General features: G+C 31.8%; 1 protein-coding gene across 1 annotated transcript; it reads left to right on the top strand.

Annotated features, from left to right (window-relative positions):
• The first annotated feature begins 8,257 nt into the window (after positions 1 to 8,257).
• LOC148282217 (uncharacterized) lies at positions 8,258 to 9,578 on the top strand. Its single transcript, XM_088225439.1, has 2 exons — positions 8,258 to 8,403; positions 9,149 to 9,578. Exons 1-2 carry the CDS (start codon positions 8,327 to 8,329, stop codon positions 9,576 to 9,578), a joined length of 507 nt encoding a protein of 168 aa, XP_088081565.1. The 5' UTR covers positions 8,258 to 8,326.
• The last annotated feature ends 3,611 nt before the right edge of the window (positions 9,579 to 13,189 follow it).

The raw sequence follows: 13,189 nt of genomic DNA, 5'->3' as shown, positions 1-13,189 counted from the left end.
ATACATCAAATTTCTATTGCCCTTGTGACATTATAACTTAGATGCTTGCCCTTTGAGTTTGAATCCTAGTTAGATCACAAAAAAATAATTTTAATCAATACACTGTAATTTGATAATATGGTCTGCTGTGAAAAAAACACACGTAAAACTTCTTTTGCTTAAAATAATTATGCAACAGGTGTTTGCTGGGAGGGTTCCTTACTCTGTTTAGCATTCATTTTGGTAAACATTAATTTAAACAATCTACATTTAACAGTCGTAAAGTATAAACTATAAAGTAAAGTAAAAACTATAAAGTGAAGTACCTAGCAATCAATCCACAAACCACTCAATTTTGCTAACTAATCGCGCATCCAAACGTATTTTAATCGTAAAAATATTTTATTAAAATCAATCATAATTTATTACGACAACTATAAACTTATGGGAAATTTTCAGTAGATTTAATGTGTCATTAAAACCCAATATTTATTGTTATGTGAAAGATTTGAAAGAAATCGTCCGGAGATATCAATTGAAAACATAGCTGCATAGTGTTAAAAACAATTCATCAACCTCAATTTGACTCCGTGCTCAAAAATTTGACCTAAAGACAACCATTTTGTGGGTAATTATGCACAAAGATTTGCATTTCCATCCATTTAAAATTTAGTTCACCCAAGAACTTCTTTCACAAGACCATTTGTGACGCCGTATATGTATATATGCCAATATGTAATTACTGTAATTTTAACCATAACCGTAATTCTAATAAAAAGATAACAATTTGTGATAAGGCGCATTTCCATTTAAACGGATACGTAAATAAACAAACTGGCCAGTTTTGATCAACAGAAAATCCACGAATTATTCATCAGTCACTTTTGCATTCGTAAAAAGTGATAGGGTGCGCTATGCGGTTTAATTCATTGATCGGTATCATCGGCCCTTACTTTTTTGAAGATAAACGAGGGGTTACAGTTATTGTCACTAGAAAACACGATTGATAGATTTTTGACACCAAAATTGGATGCTTTGGGCATGATTAATACGTGGTTCCAATAAAACAGAGTAATTTCACATACAGTACTGTAACAATGGAATTACTAAGAGATTTGTTTCTACAACAAATTATCTCAAAAAATCGTAATGTCGATTGGTCTCCATGGTTGCCGGGTTTGCCACCCTAATTTTTTTTCGTAGGGATATCTAAAGAAAAAGGTTTCTGCCGACAAACCAGAAATAAAATATTTAAAATAAAATCAATGAAACCCTGGTTAAAATTATTAAAACTGTGATGTTAAACGTCATAAAAAGAGCTAGCATTTATTAGGCAAACAGAGGCAGATATTTGGCTGACATTGTCTTCCGTACGTAGTTTTTAATATTCAATTGAACATTTATCAGCATTAGACCATTTTGTTTTCATTTTCCATAAAGTCATACAAAAATAAAAAAGAAAACCATCCTGGCAAACATCCAGTGTATATTAAATAACAACCCGCACTTTCGTCATTTACAATTTATGAAAATATGAGTTAAACTCTTGATTATTAATTTATTTTATTTTAATATTGTTAAGTTTTTTGTTTGATAGTTCTTAATTTAAATTCTTACAGGTTTTGGTGCGTGCCACACCAGAGTATTGTTACTCTGATGGGTACAAATAGCATAGTATATAATGACAGCACAGGGGCTATAATCTCTCTTTATTTCGTATTTTCTCGAAGTCTTTGGCCGTCGCGGAGCGCGCTGTGCTTTAAAATAAATTGTATACAGTCCACTATTATCAAGATCTTTTATTTAGTAAATATCGCCGCCATATTTATTGAATTGGCTACAACCACCAGCACACATTTTTCTAAATATTTTTCATCGTGTTTTTAAAAAGTTGGATTAAAAAGGCTTGCAGTAATCGTTTTTTTTTTACAAATAAGGTGGAAAAATATAAAACATCAGAGTACATCAATTAACTCAATAAATTAATTGTGTAAAAAAAAGCGGCCCTAAGATAGATCCCTGAGAAATATCTTGATTGACAGGTTATTAATCTGACAGTAGTATAAATACAACAAGAAATTAATTGTTTCTTGTGTTTCTTCGAGGTTACAAAGCTTAGAGCGTGACAACCTCGAAAAAAGTAATTAAAAATTAAAAAATATATAAAATTAAATAAAATTAGCGTTAAAAAAAAATCATTATTAATTAAGAGAGATTAGAGACGTTGGCTTAGTCGGGCGTCAGTTATCCGTAAAGAATAAAAATTAGATTAAAGTTGCATTCAGTTTAATTATGTCAATGTGGAGGGTAAGAAAGGAATAAAGATAAATTGTGGGTATTAAATGTATTTAAAATAAATTATAAACAATATCTAACCTAACTTAGAATTAGACTTAACCTACTAAAATCATAAACTTAAAATTAACCTGACGCCCTGATGCGGCGCGCGGCGTGGTGACGCGAAGGCGGCGTGGGTCCCTGGCTTGCGGCGTGGGCACAGGACGCGATGTGGGCGGCGGCGTGGTGCATCGTAGGGGGAGGCGGCATCTGGCTGCGGCGACAGGGATAGCTGGGACGGCGGCGTCCAGCTGCGGTGAGATGTGCCGCGAGGACGGCTCGTCATGAGCGGCGGCGTGGCTTCCTGTCCCATGGCGGGCCATGAGAAGTGACGTCGGGTGCGTGGAGGGACGCACGACGTGGGCGGCTCGTCATGAGCGCAGCGGCGTGGGCGCGTGGGTGCGTGGGCTGCGTCACCGTGGTGCGGCGACGTGAGCGCGCGGGGTACGTCGTAGGCGGCAGCGTCGGGGCTGCGGCTTCAGGGCTGGTTAGCCAGCGCGGTGGCTTCTCTCCTGGGCTGCTGACTGGGTTGCTGACTGGGCCACGGGGATGGCAAGGCACCCGCCCGTGACCCTTGAGGTCAACTCGGAGAGAGAGTTCGGCGAAGAGAGTGTTTCCGTAGACAGAGAGTTTAAGTGGAAGAGAGTCTAAGTGGAAGAGAGTCTAACAAGGAAGAGAGTCTCCGTCGAAAGAGATTCCGTAGGAAGAGAGTCCGGGAAGCGGGCGTCACGGTTTTTATCATCTTTTAGACGTCCCCCCTTCCCGGTTGGTCTCGTCGCTCTCATTGGCGGGCGCACGCTTCGGTTGGGGCGGTCTTCTTTTCCCGCCGAATTCCGTCTTTCCCGCCAAATGGTGTTCTTAAAACTTATTCTACTACTTAAATATTTAATTAACCTAGTCTTATAATTAACTTATGATAAGAATCGGAATAATCGGCGAGCGTGCAAGAGAATAGGTATGAAGGTAGAAGAAGCGAAGTCTATATGCTGAGATAGAGTGACGTGGCGTTCCATCCTCTCTACCTACTTTTGCGGGGAAACGGCGTGATGGTCGCCGTTATAATTTTCATGTAAAATATAAATATGTTATTCATGGAAATAAAGTGATTTGGATTTCAAAATATAAATATTATTTTAAACTATTATTATTCGCGTTTCTAAAAGTGTCCTGAGCTTCACAAATATTGACATGTGGCTGGTTCTTGGGGGTACCTTCTCGGCAAGAACAATAGGCTCCCGATTGCCTGGGCGAACGGACTTTTATTACCTTCAGCGACCCTTGCGAAAGGCGCAATTCGGGTCCTTGTTGGTTCCAAAATAATCTAACGGTATTTATTAAAATATAGACGCGTTTACAGAAATTATTTTTAAACAAGAAATTATAGAATTGATGGATTTGGCACAGCGGTACTTTCGGTCTATATAAAGCGTTATACTTAAAATTCACGGAAAACATTAATGAATGAATTTGTACGCACGAATAAGATCTGAGTTTTACACGATAAGGTTCTTTTTTTTTTAAACTTCCTTAAGTATAATTTTAAAAGTACGTCGCGCGTCGGTAGAGAATCAAAAAGTAACATTTTGAAATGATAAGTAGACAAACAACAAACTTGTAGCGCGTCTTAAAGTTTTGTTCAATGCATAAATATGTTATTTATAAATTATAAGAACCAATTTTATACACAATATTCAAGGTACTTTACAATATTAAATAAATATCTTATTTCTTTTTCATTCGGCCTTCTCCTATCATATTTTAACGAAATTAATCGGATAATTTTATTAAAGTATCCGAGTACATTATCAAATAATAAAATTACATCAAATGGCAGTAAATCTACAATAATAATACATAGATGGAAACGTTATATTTGATTGCTATTAGAGGCATTAGACCGAGGATTATAGATTTGATTGATTTATGGTTTCCTCCGCCCTACTCTGAGATTTCCTTCGATTCCCTTCCATGCCTTACTCGGGTTACCTTTCCTTTATCCCTTTCCCGATGAAATTTAATATAATACTATTTGATTATTCATCTCGAATTAAGGTTATGGCGTGAGAAGGTGCCTAATTGTTTCCGTATATAATTTAATGAACCTGTTTTCGATTACGATAATAAACATACGTATTAGTTTTATTCCACTATTATTTATAATTATTACTAGTGACCGGGTTTTATGTGACCAACATCGTCAGATTTGTTTTGATTATCCAATACTAAAAACGCAAATTTCCGAATACGTCTCATGGAATAATTATTGTACTATTTTGTTAAGTTAAATTTTCTATACTTCAATGTGTTTTGAAATTATAAACACCTCGTATTATCTCTCACCGACTTTTTGTATTGTCAACGTGTCTACGTTATTAATAAGGCTGTCAAGCTTTTATTTTATACAACCACGCTGCGTCATTTTCACGTAAGAGTAATCAACAATGATAAAATGCCCTGATCATGTTTATTTTTCTGTATAAGAACAACTGGAAAAATATTACAGCTGACATAGCTGTAGAGAAAACGACAGCTTGAGAGAGCAGTAATACGCTAGACCGACAAGATCAGAACTGCAGCTCTTCAACGACCGTAACCGTCCGCTTGGCGAGCGCAATCTAGGGACAGCCGAAAAAATAAGGATAAAATAGCAGGAACGACAGCATGGAGTACACCAGTGCACTGCACCGACCGAATCAATACTGCGACAGACTATGCACATTCTTATCACATCATCTTGCCACAACTCACTGCAATTCGAATTCAAAAAAGTTTTATATTTATCTCCATTTTATTTGGCCAGAATTGCCACATTTCTAGTTGTCAATTTCTACAATCCCATGAGCTCAATACAGCTTCTTTCGTCGCCAATCTCCTTTGCGCATACGCAATTCGGTAACGTAGTACCGGATTTAATATCGAGTCACGATTGCCAAAACACCGTAACTGACACGAGCCATATTTTACGGGAGAACATTTTTTCTTCTTACTTAAAAATTTAGTAAAAATAATATTCCTTAATAATTTCGATTATGATTAAAAACATATTAAGGAAAATATAAATTATTGAGGAATATTATTATTTTAAAATTATTTTTCAATTGTATTTTATTCAATTTTGCCTGTATGTATTATGAAAAAAATTGGGTTTGCCATTTTTTTCATGGACAAAGTCCGTTGATAAATGAATAAATAAATACATTTTTAGAATCAAGCTTCGTTTTAAATATTCATTTTATACCAATATCCACTTGGAGGAAAAACATTCTACTGAAAACTGTGTTTTTTTGTACATTTTTTTTGTGTAACTGTAATAAATTAATCGATTCATTATATTTGTAAGCGCTCGAAACACTAATTATTACTATGATTTAATTTATGATTAAAATGTTAAAACCAGGATTTGGTCCCGTGGTAGTATTGTGAACTCACGGGCCAAAGGTCAAAGGTTCAAATCCCAGTCTACCACAACTCGATTTCCATTTTTCCAGCACGAGTTATATAAATAACTAGCGGACCCGACAGACGTTGTCCTGCCCAAACGTTGGCTTGCCTGCTGTAAGCTTGGAAAAAGACTTTTCATTGATAAGTAGGTTGGTACCTAGGTACTTGTTTGTGATTAGTTTCCAAAACTAAAATTTTTTAATATTCAAATATTGGATTTAAGTAGGTACCTTGGTACTTGTTTATGGTTGAATTACAAAACATAAAATAAATATTTTTTCAAATATCGCATTCCTTAGCGCAAAGATCTACATTTAAATGGAAACTGCCCGCCAATCGGTTAAGCCGTTTAAGAGAAGTTCAGTGACATCACACGTACAGAAGAATTATGTAAGATAAGATATAATAACGTATCCCTGTCTCTATGAGGCCAACAGCCCTGTGTTAAGTTAGGATACAAGAAAATAGAAGTGTTAAATGATAAATAAATACTTTATAATAATTATTTTTTCGTAAACACATTCTGTTGAGATTTTTGCAATTCATATTTTATTTTATTCTATGTAAGTACGTGTTTTTTCGAACAAAATAAAGCTAATGTATTGTTCACATGGAAGGGTTTTCGAATTCAATGATGCTGTAAGGTTGAAAAGTTATTAGGGTTAAGTAGCAATCATATTTATCTTTTAAAAGAATTTTATTTCTACAGAACCTCAATGTGGGAGCAGTTTTTTTTTAATAACCTTTAATCGAATACTATAAGATGTGAAATGGATTTTATGTAGGTACTTAAACTTAATATATTTTCATCAAACTTCTAAATCCTTACTCTACCACTACACTTAGGTATAACTTTGAACCAGGTTTTTAAACCTTAAGTAAGGCCCTTCGAGTATATCTTTGATAGCGACAACACCATAGAAGAAATAAATATTAAGAAAAATAAAAAGCTACTAAAGTAAAATAAAAAGCTACTAAAGTAAAATAAAAGCCTGAATATCGTGTTACTTGTTTTAGTAAATGAGCTGAACCCGGTAATGCTTTGCAATTGCTTGATTTAAGTTCCTGCTTAAAATATTAAATAAACACAATCGAAAATTTGATACCAATTAATGTATTTAGTTCAAATTAGATATGTACGTATAGATTATTATTTTTAGGTTTCCGTTTAGATAAATTTTGAGGACAGAGAATTTTGATAAATAGGTGTTCAAACATTGTTTTCCTGTCACTGTCTTGCAGATGCCTCCCCGGTACTGTGCAAAAAAGACAACTACATGTCAGGCCTTTTGTTAGAATAGACAAAATCGACTTTTCGCTCTACCGTTTTCCGCACCTCAAAACGGAACCGATTTTGTTCCTATATCGGTATGTTTTGCGTTTAACAATAGTTATATTTGTATACCGTGCGTCCGAAGACAGCAGATAAAACTGTATTTTATATGGGTTTGGATGGTTCTAGTTCCCATAGTAAACTGTTTTATTTTAAAACGAAACAATATAGGGACACGCCAATGATAAATATCAATAATGTGTAAAAAAAGCTCTGCGCTAGTTTGGACATGAAGAGCGAATGGACAACGAAAGAACGGCTAAAAAAATTTACAATGCAAATATTTATAGATACAGAAAAAGAAAAAGAACGAGAAAGACATGGCATGACAAAATTCAACAAATACTTAAAGATAGACGTAAAAGTCAAAATAATCGGCGCCCGTGCATGAAAAGATCTATGAATGTAGAGGAAGCGGGATCTAAATGCAAAGGTAGAGTGATGTGGCATTCTATCTTCTCTGCCTACCCATACGGAGAAACGGCGTGATAGTTTGTTGTTATTGTAAAAAAAATTATTTCTTTTGTGCCATGATTCAGAGAGAAAATACGTGAATACGTTTGTATGAAGAAAAGTCAGACCGCGTTTCCTCTTAAGATTGAACATAATTAAGTATAGATACTAACAAAACTTTAGTAAAAAATATATAGTAATAACCGTTTCGATAAATGTAAAAAAGATGTTGTAACTTTTCATCAGTAAGTAGGTACCTAGGTATTTGCTTATGATTGAATTCTAGATCTAAAAATGATAGATATTTAAATACTAAATTTAAGTAGGTTCCTAAGGACTTGTTTATGTTTGAATTCCAAAACATAAAATAATCTATTATTTTCAAATAAAGAATTCTTTTAGCAAATGTCAAACTCAGCTCAGGGATGCGTTTTAGCCAGGAATGCGATTTTCCAAAATGTATAGAATGTTAGTTGATATTATTTTGGTATAACCAAAAATTCAGTTAAAACAAATAAATGGGTAGAAATTATAAGGAATTCAATGAAATAATCTGATAAGGATCCATAAAAAAACAAAAATGTTGTATGCAAACTTATAAAAACGTTTTTTTTACACAAAAAAATAACATCCTTCCATTGAATTATTAATACACTTAGATTTGAACTGAACCCAAAAAATTAATGACACTTCAACTCCGCCAAAACATCCAACTCCGCCATATGCGTGTTTAGTATTTCTTCAACCGCGCCGCCCGAGTCGGACGATCAGAAACAATCCAAAATGCCTTCCTGTGTCGTGAAACCGTGTAAAAACCGTACGGGTAAAATTAACAAAAAAGATGGTTTAACTTTCCACATGTAAGTTTTTATTTATATTTGTTTACATAGCCTAAAATAATTAATATTCAAAGAAAGTTTTCTTTCTAAATAATTGCAAACGGTGCGTCCACGAGAAAAAATGTCATTTTAGAAGCATCGCAAAAGTAAGCAAGGAACGGGTTAGTATTGTATACTGTTACTGTAACCCTATATATAGCCCATTCCTTTTGCGGTGTGCGTGGATTTTACGGTACATCTGGAACCTACCGTAGTTCTCGGCAACAGGGCTGCGCTATTTTTTTTTCGTTTTAGTTTTCTTTTTTTAAATATTCTAATGTGTTTTAATATTAACATAATAGACATGTTAAGTTATTTTATTGATTTTTTGACACTTATAAGAAGGTAATTTTTAAAAATGCCGTCCTTTTCAGAGAAAAAAATTAAAACCCTTTGGTATTTTATAAAGTTTTTTGTACCTATACTCTTTAAGCTAGATACTTTTTGTAAATACGTAACTATATTGCGATAAATATATGCAATCTAAAAACTCATGCTTATTATAATATAAAATTTACGGTTTATTTGGTAATTTAGTTAGAACTTTTTATGGAATCAGCCTCAACTTATTATAGAAAATTACCTTGTAATGTATATTACAATAATTATATTTAATTCTGAGAGATTCGTTATTTAATTCAGTTTATTTTTTTTATAACACTTTCAAGGCACCACACTAATATATCTGCAAGTTTGGTTTGATTGTTTAAATTTTAATTTATTTCAGCATCCCCAGAGATCCAGTAAAACGAAATAATTGGGTGAAAATAATTAGAGTTCTTAGAAAAGAACCAAATTGGTGTCCGGTAAACAGCAGTTTGATTTGCTGCAAACATTTCAACTCGATTTTTTTTTATACAACTAAAAATGGCATGACAAAATTAAAACCTAATGCTATTCCTTCGGAAGAGGTAAGTAGTTTGGATATAGCCTTGGATATAGATGTAGATTCAATGACACAACTTCTTACTGATGGCAGCAAACAAATAGTTGGTTATATTTCCGGATTTGTAGTCAGACACATATTAAAAAAAATTAAATCCCAAGAGTGCATAACCAGCACCTTGACAAAAGAAAAACTATGGTTCCACAAATTAATTGAATTGAAAGATAAAGGCGGCTTGTGTTATCCATCCCGTTTTTCTAATTTGTTTTAAATGTGACAATTTAATTAATTCAGTGATCAAAGAGAGCGGTGGAACATAACTTCCTAAATTCACGTCAATTTTTTTATCCACAAGAGTTTTAAATTCCTTACGCAACACGACAATGCTTCAAAAATTTGGAGACCACGTCGATCACAATGGCCAAGAAAGGGGTCATTTTATTTTGTTAATTCGGTTAATTGTAGATAAATATCTTAGTGTTAGACTTCATTATGAAGCTCAATTACATACTTTGCGCAACAAATTGTAAACAAAACAACAGTTATATAATAAACTTACACTATTTAATGGTTTGTAAAGGTTAGAATTTTTTTCTTGACTTGAAATTTGTGTTATATTAATTCCACTTAAGCCAGATCTTAGACATAATATTTATTTTACTTGTCTTGTACATTATAATATGTAAACGTTTAATTTGTTTAAAATAAGTTAATAGTAAAAAATAATATGGCCTTAACTTGTTTTTTAAAAAATATTTTAGTATTTATATTATAATAATAAAACTGTATACGTAGTTTTATTATTATAAATGCAGCTCCACCAAGATATGTCAGTGGAAAAACTCAATATATTCTAATGTTTAATTTTTTGTACTCGTGTTATTAGTAAAACCAAATATTGCTCTTACTTGTCTTTAATGTCTTAGTGTTTTTTTATTCATAATATGAAATTCCATTTATCTGTCTTATGAATAATGTAATATGTTTTTTTAAAAATTTGTTTCATAAATAATAATATTAAATAATACTATGTTCAGTTCAATCGTTTACCGTTTATTGACTTATGTCTGTATTTTAAATTAGTATTTTTCTATCTTCTTCTAATTTCAAGATTATTTTAATATAACCTATATGAAAAAATGTACTCCTGTTCTCCACTGCAATAAATGTATGTATTATTATGTATCACCATATATGTATTTTCTACTAATAGGTAGTTAATTTTTTTTATATTATTTTATTTTTCTTTCTCTCCATTTTTAATTCATTTTTATTTTTTGCTCCTTTTTTGTGTAAAATGCATTTCTGTCTTCATATTTAAACTTCTGTTCTTTCCACTTTTATAATTATATGCAAAGATGATATTTTTGATCTTTTTCTTCTAAAAATTTTTTTGCTTCTTCTGTGTAAAATACATATCTGTCTTTATTTGTACATATGTATGTAAAGGCGTTTAAATAAATAAATAAAATAAATAACTAAACAAGTCAAATAAACTTCACATAGTCGTGTAAAAGTTTTTTTTTTCAAATTCGTGCTATAATTAAAACTTCATATTACTTTTTCTTGTCTTGTTCATATTGTGTTATAAGATAAATTATAATAAAATATTGTTATAAGTTTAACACAATATTGCTTTTTTTACTAGTCTTGCTACCAATGTACAAGTATTTTTTTAAAACTTTTAAAAGTTAAATTATCAATTCGTGTTATTAAATTAACGGAGTTTATTTTAATTTGTCTTGTAAATAATTTGTCTTAGTGTTGAAAAATTCGTATAGATATTACCAAAAAAAAATTTCTTACATTTGCTGTTGCAAAAAATTCATGTGATGAAATACTTTTTTCCACATTTATATCGATCTTGACTAATTCTGTTACAATGTACTTATTAAAAATATGTTGACTTTTGTTTTATTGTTCTTTTATGTCACATGTTTGTTTTTGTAATAAAATATTATGATTTAAAACAGTTTTTTATTCTTATTTTTAAATAAGTACAGAATTATGCATATGGTTTTCTAAGTAGTATTTTCTATTTTATTTCGAATTTATATTTCTTGTTGAGTGCCAGCCCTGTTAGTGGGCGGATACTTGCCAACAGTCAAATGGCTTTGATAGGTTGAACCATACTGGTGTATTGGTGCGGGATTATCTTCGTGTCATTAGTTTTTCTAAATAATTTACTCTACAAGCCAGATCTAAGTGTGTTAATAAATCAATGCATCCATCCATTTTTTTGTATACGAATTCTCGGCGATGCAACCCTGGTGACGAATAAAAAAAACATTTACGCTTTTAACTTTTTTTGTACTTAATAAATTGATGATTTTATTCAATCCTTCTCGTGGCAAAAATGTACATTTATCTGAAAACCGCACGTTAATCGGTCCGGTAGTTATCGAATCCATCGAGGAGAACCATTTGAACATTGCCTTTTATATATATATAGATAGGAAAAGATAAAAAATAGATACTCGTACTTCTGAAGAAACGCAAATTATTTTATTGATATTTGATTTTATTTTGTTTTTATTTTGTAACATTTTATTTTCTATACTTTATACAATTATGATTAGTTATCATACAAGAGGTCTCTTGTTCGATTTCCGGCATGGTTGATATGAAATATTTATTTTTAAAAATACGTTTTACCCTAGAATATTGTATAGTACCGTAGGCGCAAGACTTATCATCTTACTCTTATGTAACAAAAATGACCGAGGAGATGATTGTGTGCCAATGTAGTGTCTGTAGAATGATGATGACGATATATTTTTTATCACATCGCCTTTTTACCGCCTCGAATAAAATGTAGTTTACTAAAAAGTTTTGAAGGATATCTTTTCCTTTTCTCTGATATTGTAACAACGTTTACGTTGAACTTCATTCATTTTTCCAAAGTTCAGTGTTTTGTTAAAAACTAATGATTTTATTAATAAATATAACGTAAAATTAATTGAAAAAAATATACATATTAACAATGTTTTAAGTTTTTCTAAATTTTTGTATACAAAGACTGGATTCAACTCCCGGGGAGTTGTTTATATTAAGATATTACAACATAGATGAAGAACATTTTAAAGAAGGTAGTATAGAAGTCTAGGCATCTACAGAGCTTATGAGCTGTCATTGGCTGGTTTAAATTGCCACTTTACACACTGTGTAACATTCACCATTCTGCTATTATTTGAACATTTATATTCCTTCAATACGGTTCAATTTGATGATATTTGTAAGTTAAAAAACTAAAACTTTTATTTTCGCGGGTGAGATTCATCTAATAATAATGTTTGGATAATTTATATAGCGCCATATTTGTGAAAATCACCTCAAGGGCGCTGTACAATAAATAAATATCCCTATTATCTAATTAAATAATATCACCTACATTCTAGGCAACACCTGAAAATATTTTTTTTTTCAATTTCCATACTTCTTTGTGGACCAGGTGGATTTGAAAATATTTTGAGTTTTTAAAATGTTTATCAACAATACCATTTTAACAATATCGTTTGATATAATCTTGCTATGTGAACCAGTAATTATTTAATGTATTATTTTTATGTTCATTGATTTAGTTTCCGTTTTAATAATTTCTTTTTATGGATTATTACGGTTTGTTTTTAAAACATACGGAATTGTCCTCTTCCTTATAAAAAAATCGATCAATCAACAGAATTCTAGTAAAAGACGCATTTTTTTGCTTGGAAGTTACTTGATACGATAGGTAATGTTTTTATGAGTCTAACATCCTTGTGGCTAATTATTAGATTTTGCAGCAAAAATACTAAAAAAAAAAAAACTCATATGGACATTTAAATACTTCGAAAAAATAAAACAGATTTAATTGAAATAATTTGTTTATTTTAATATGAACAA

This window comes from Micrasema longulum, unplaced genomic scaffold (assembly GCF_059751315.1).
Source record: "Micrasema longulum isolate JH-2025_06_02 unplaced genomic scaffold, ASM5975131v1 h1tg000361l, whole genome shotgun sequence".
Lineage (NCBI taxonomy): Eukaryota > Metazoa > Arthropoda > Insecta > Trichoptera > Brachycentridae > Micrasema > Micrasema longulum.
Note: the sequence above shows the minus strand (reverse complement) of the source record. Positions and strands in the feature narration are given on the sequence as shown.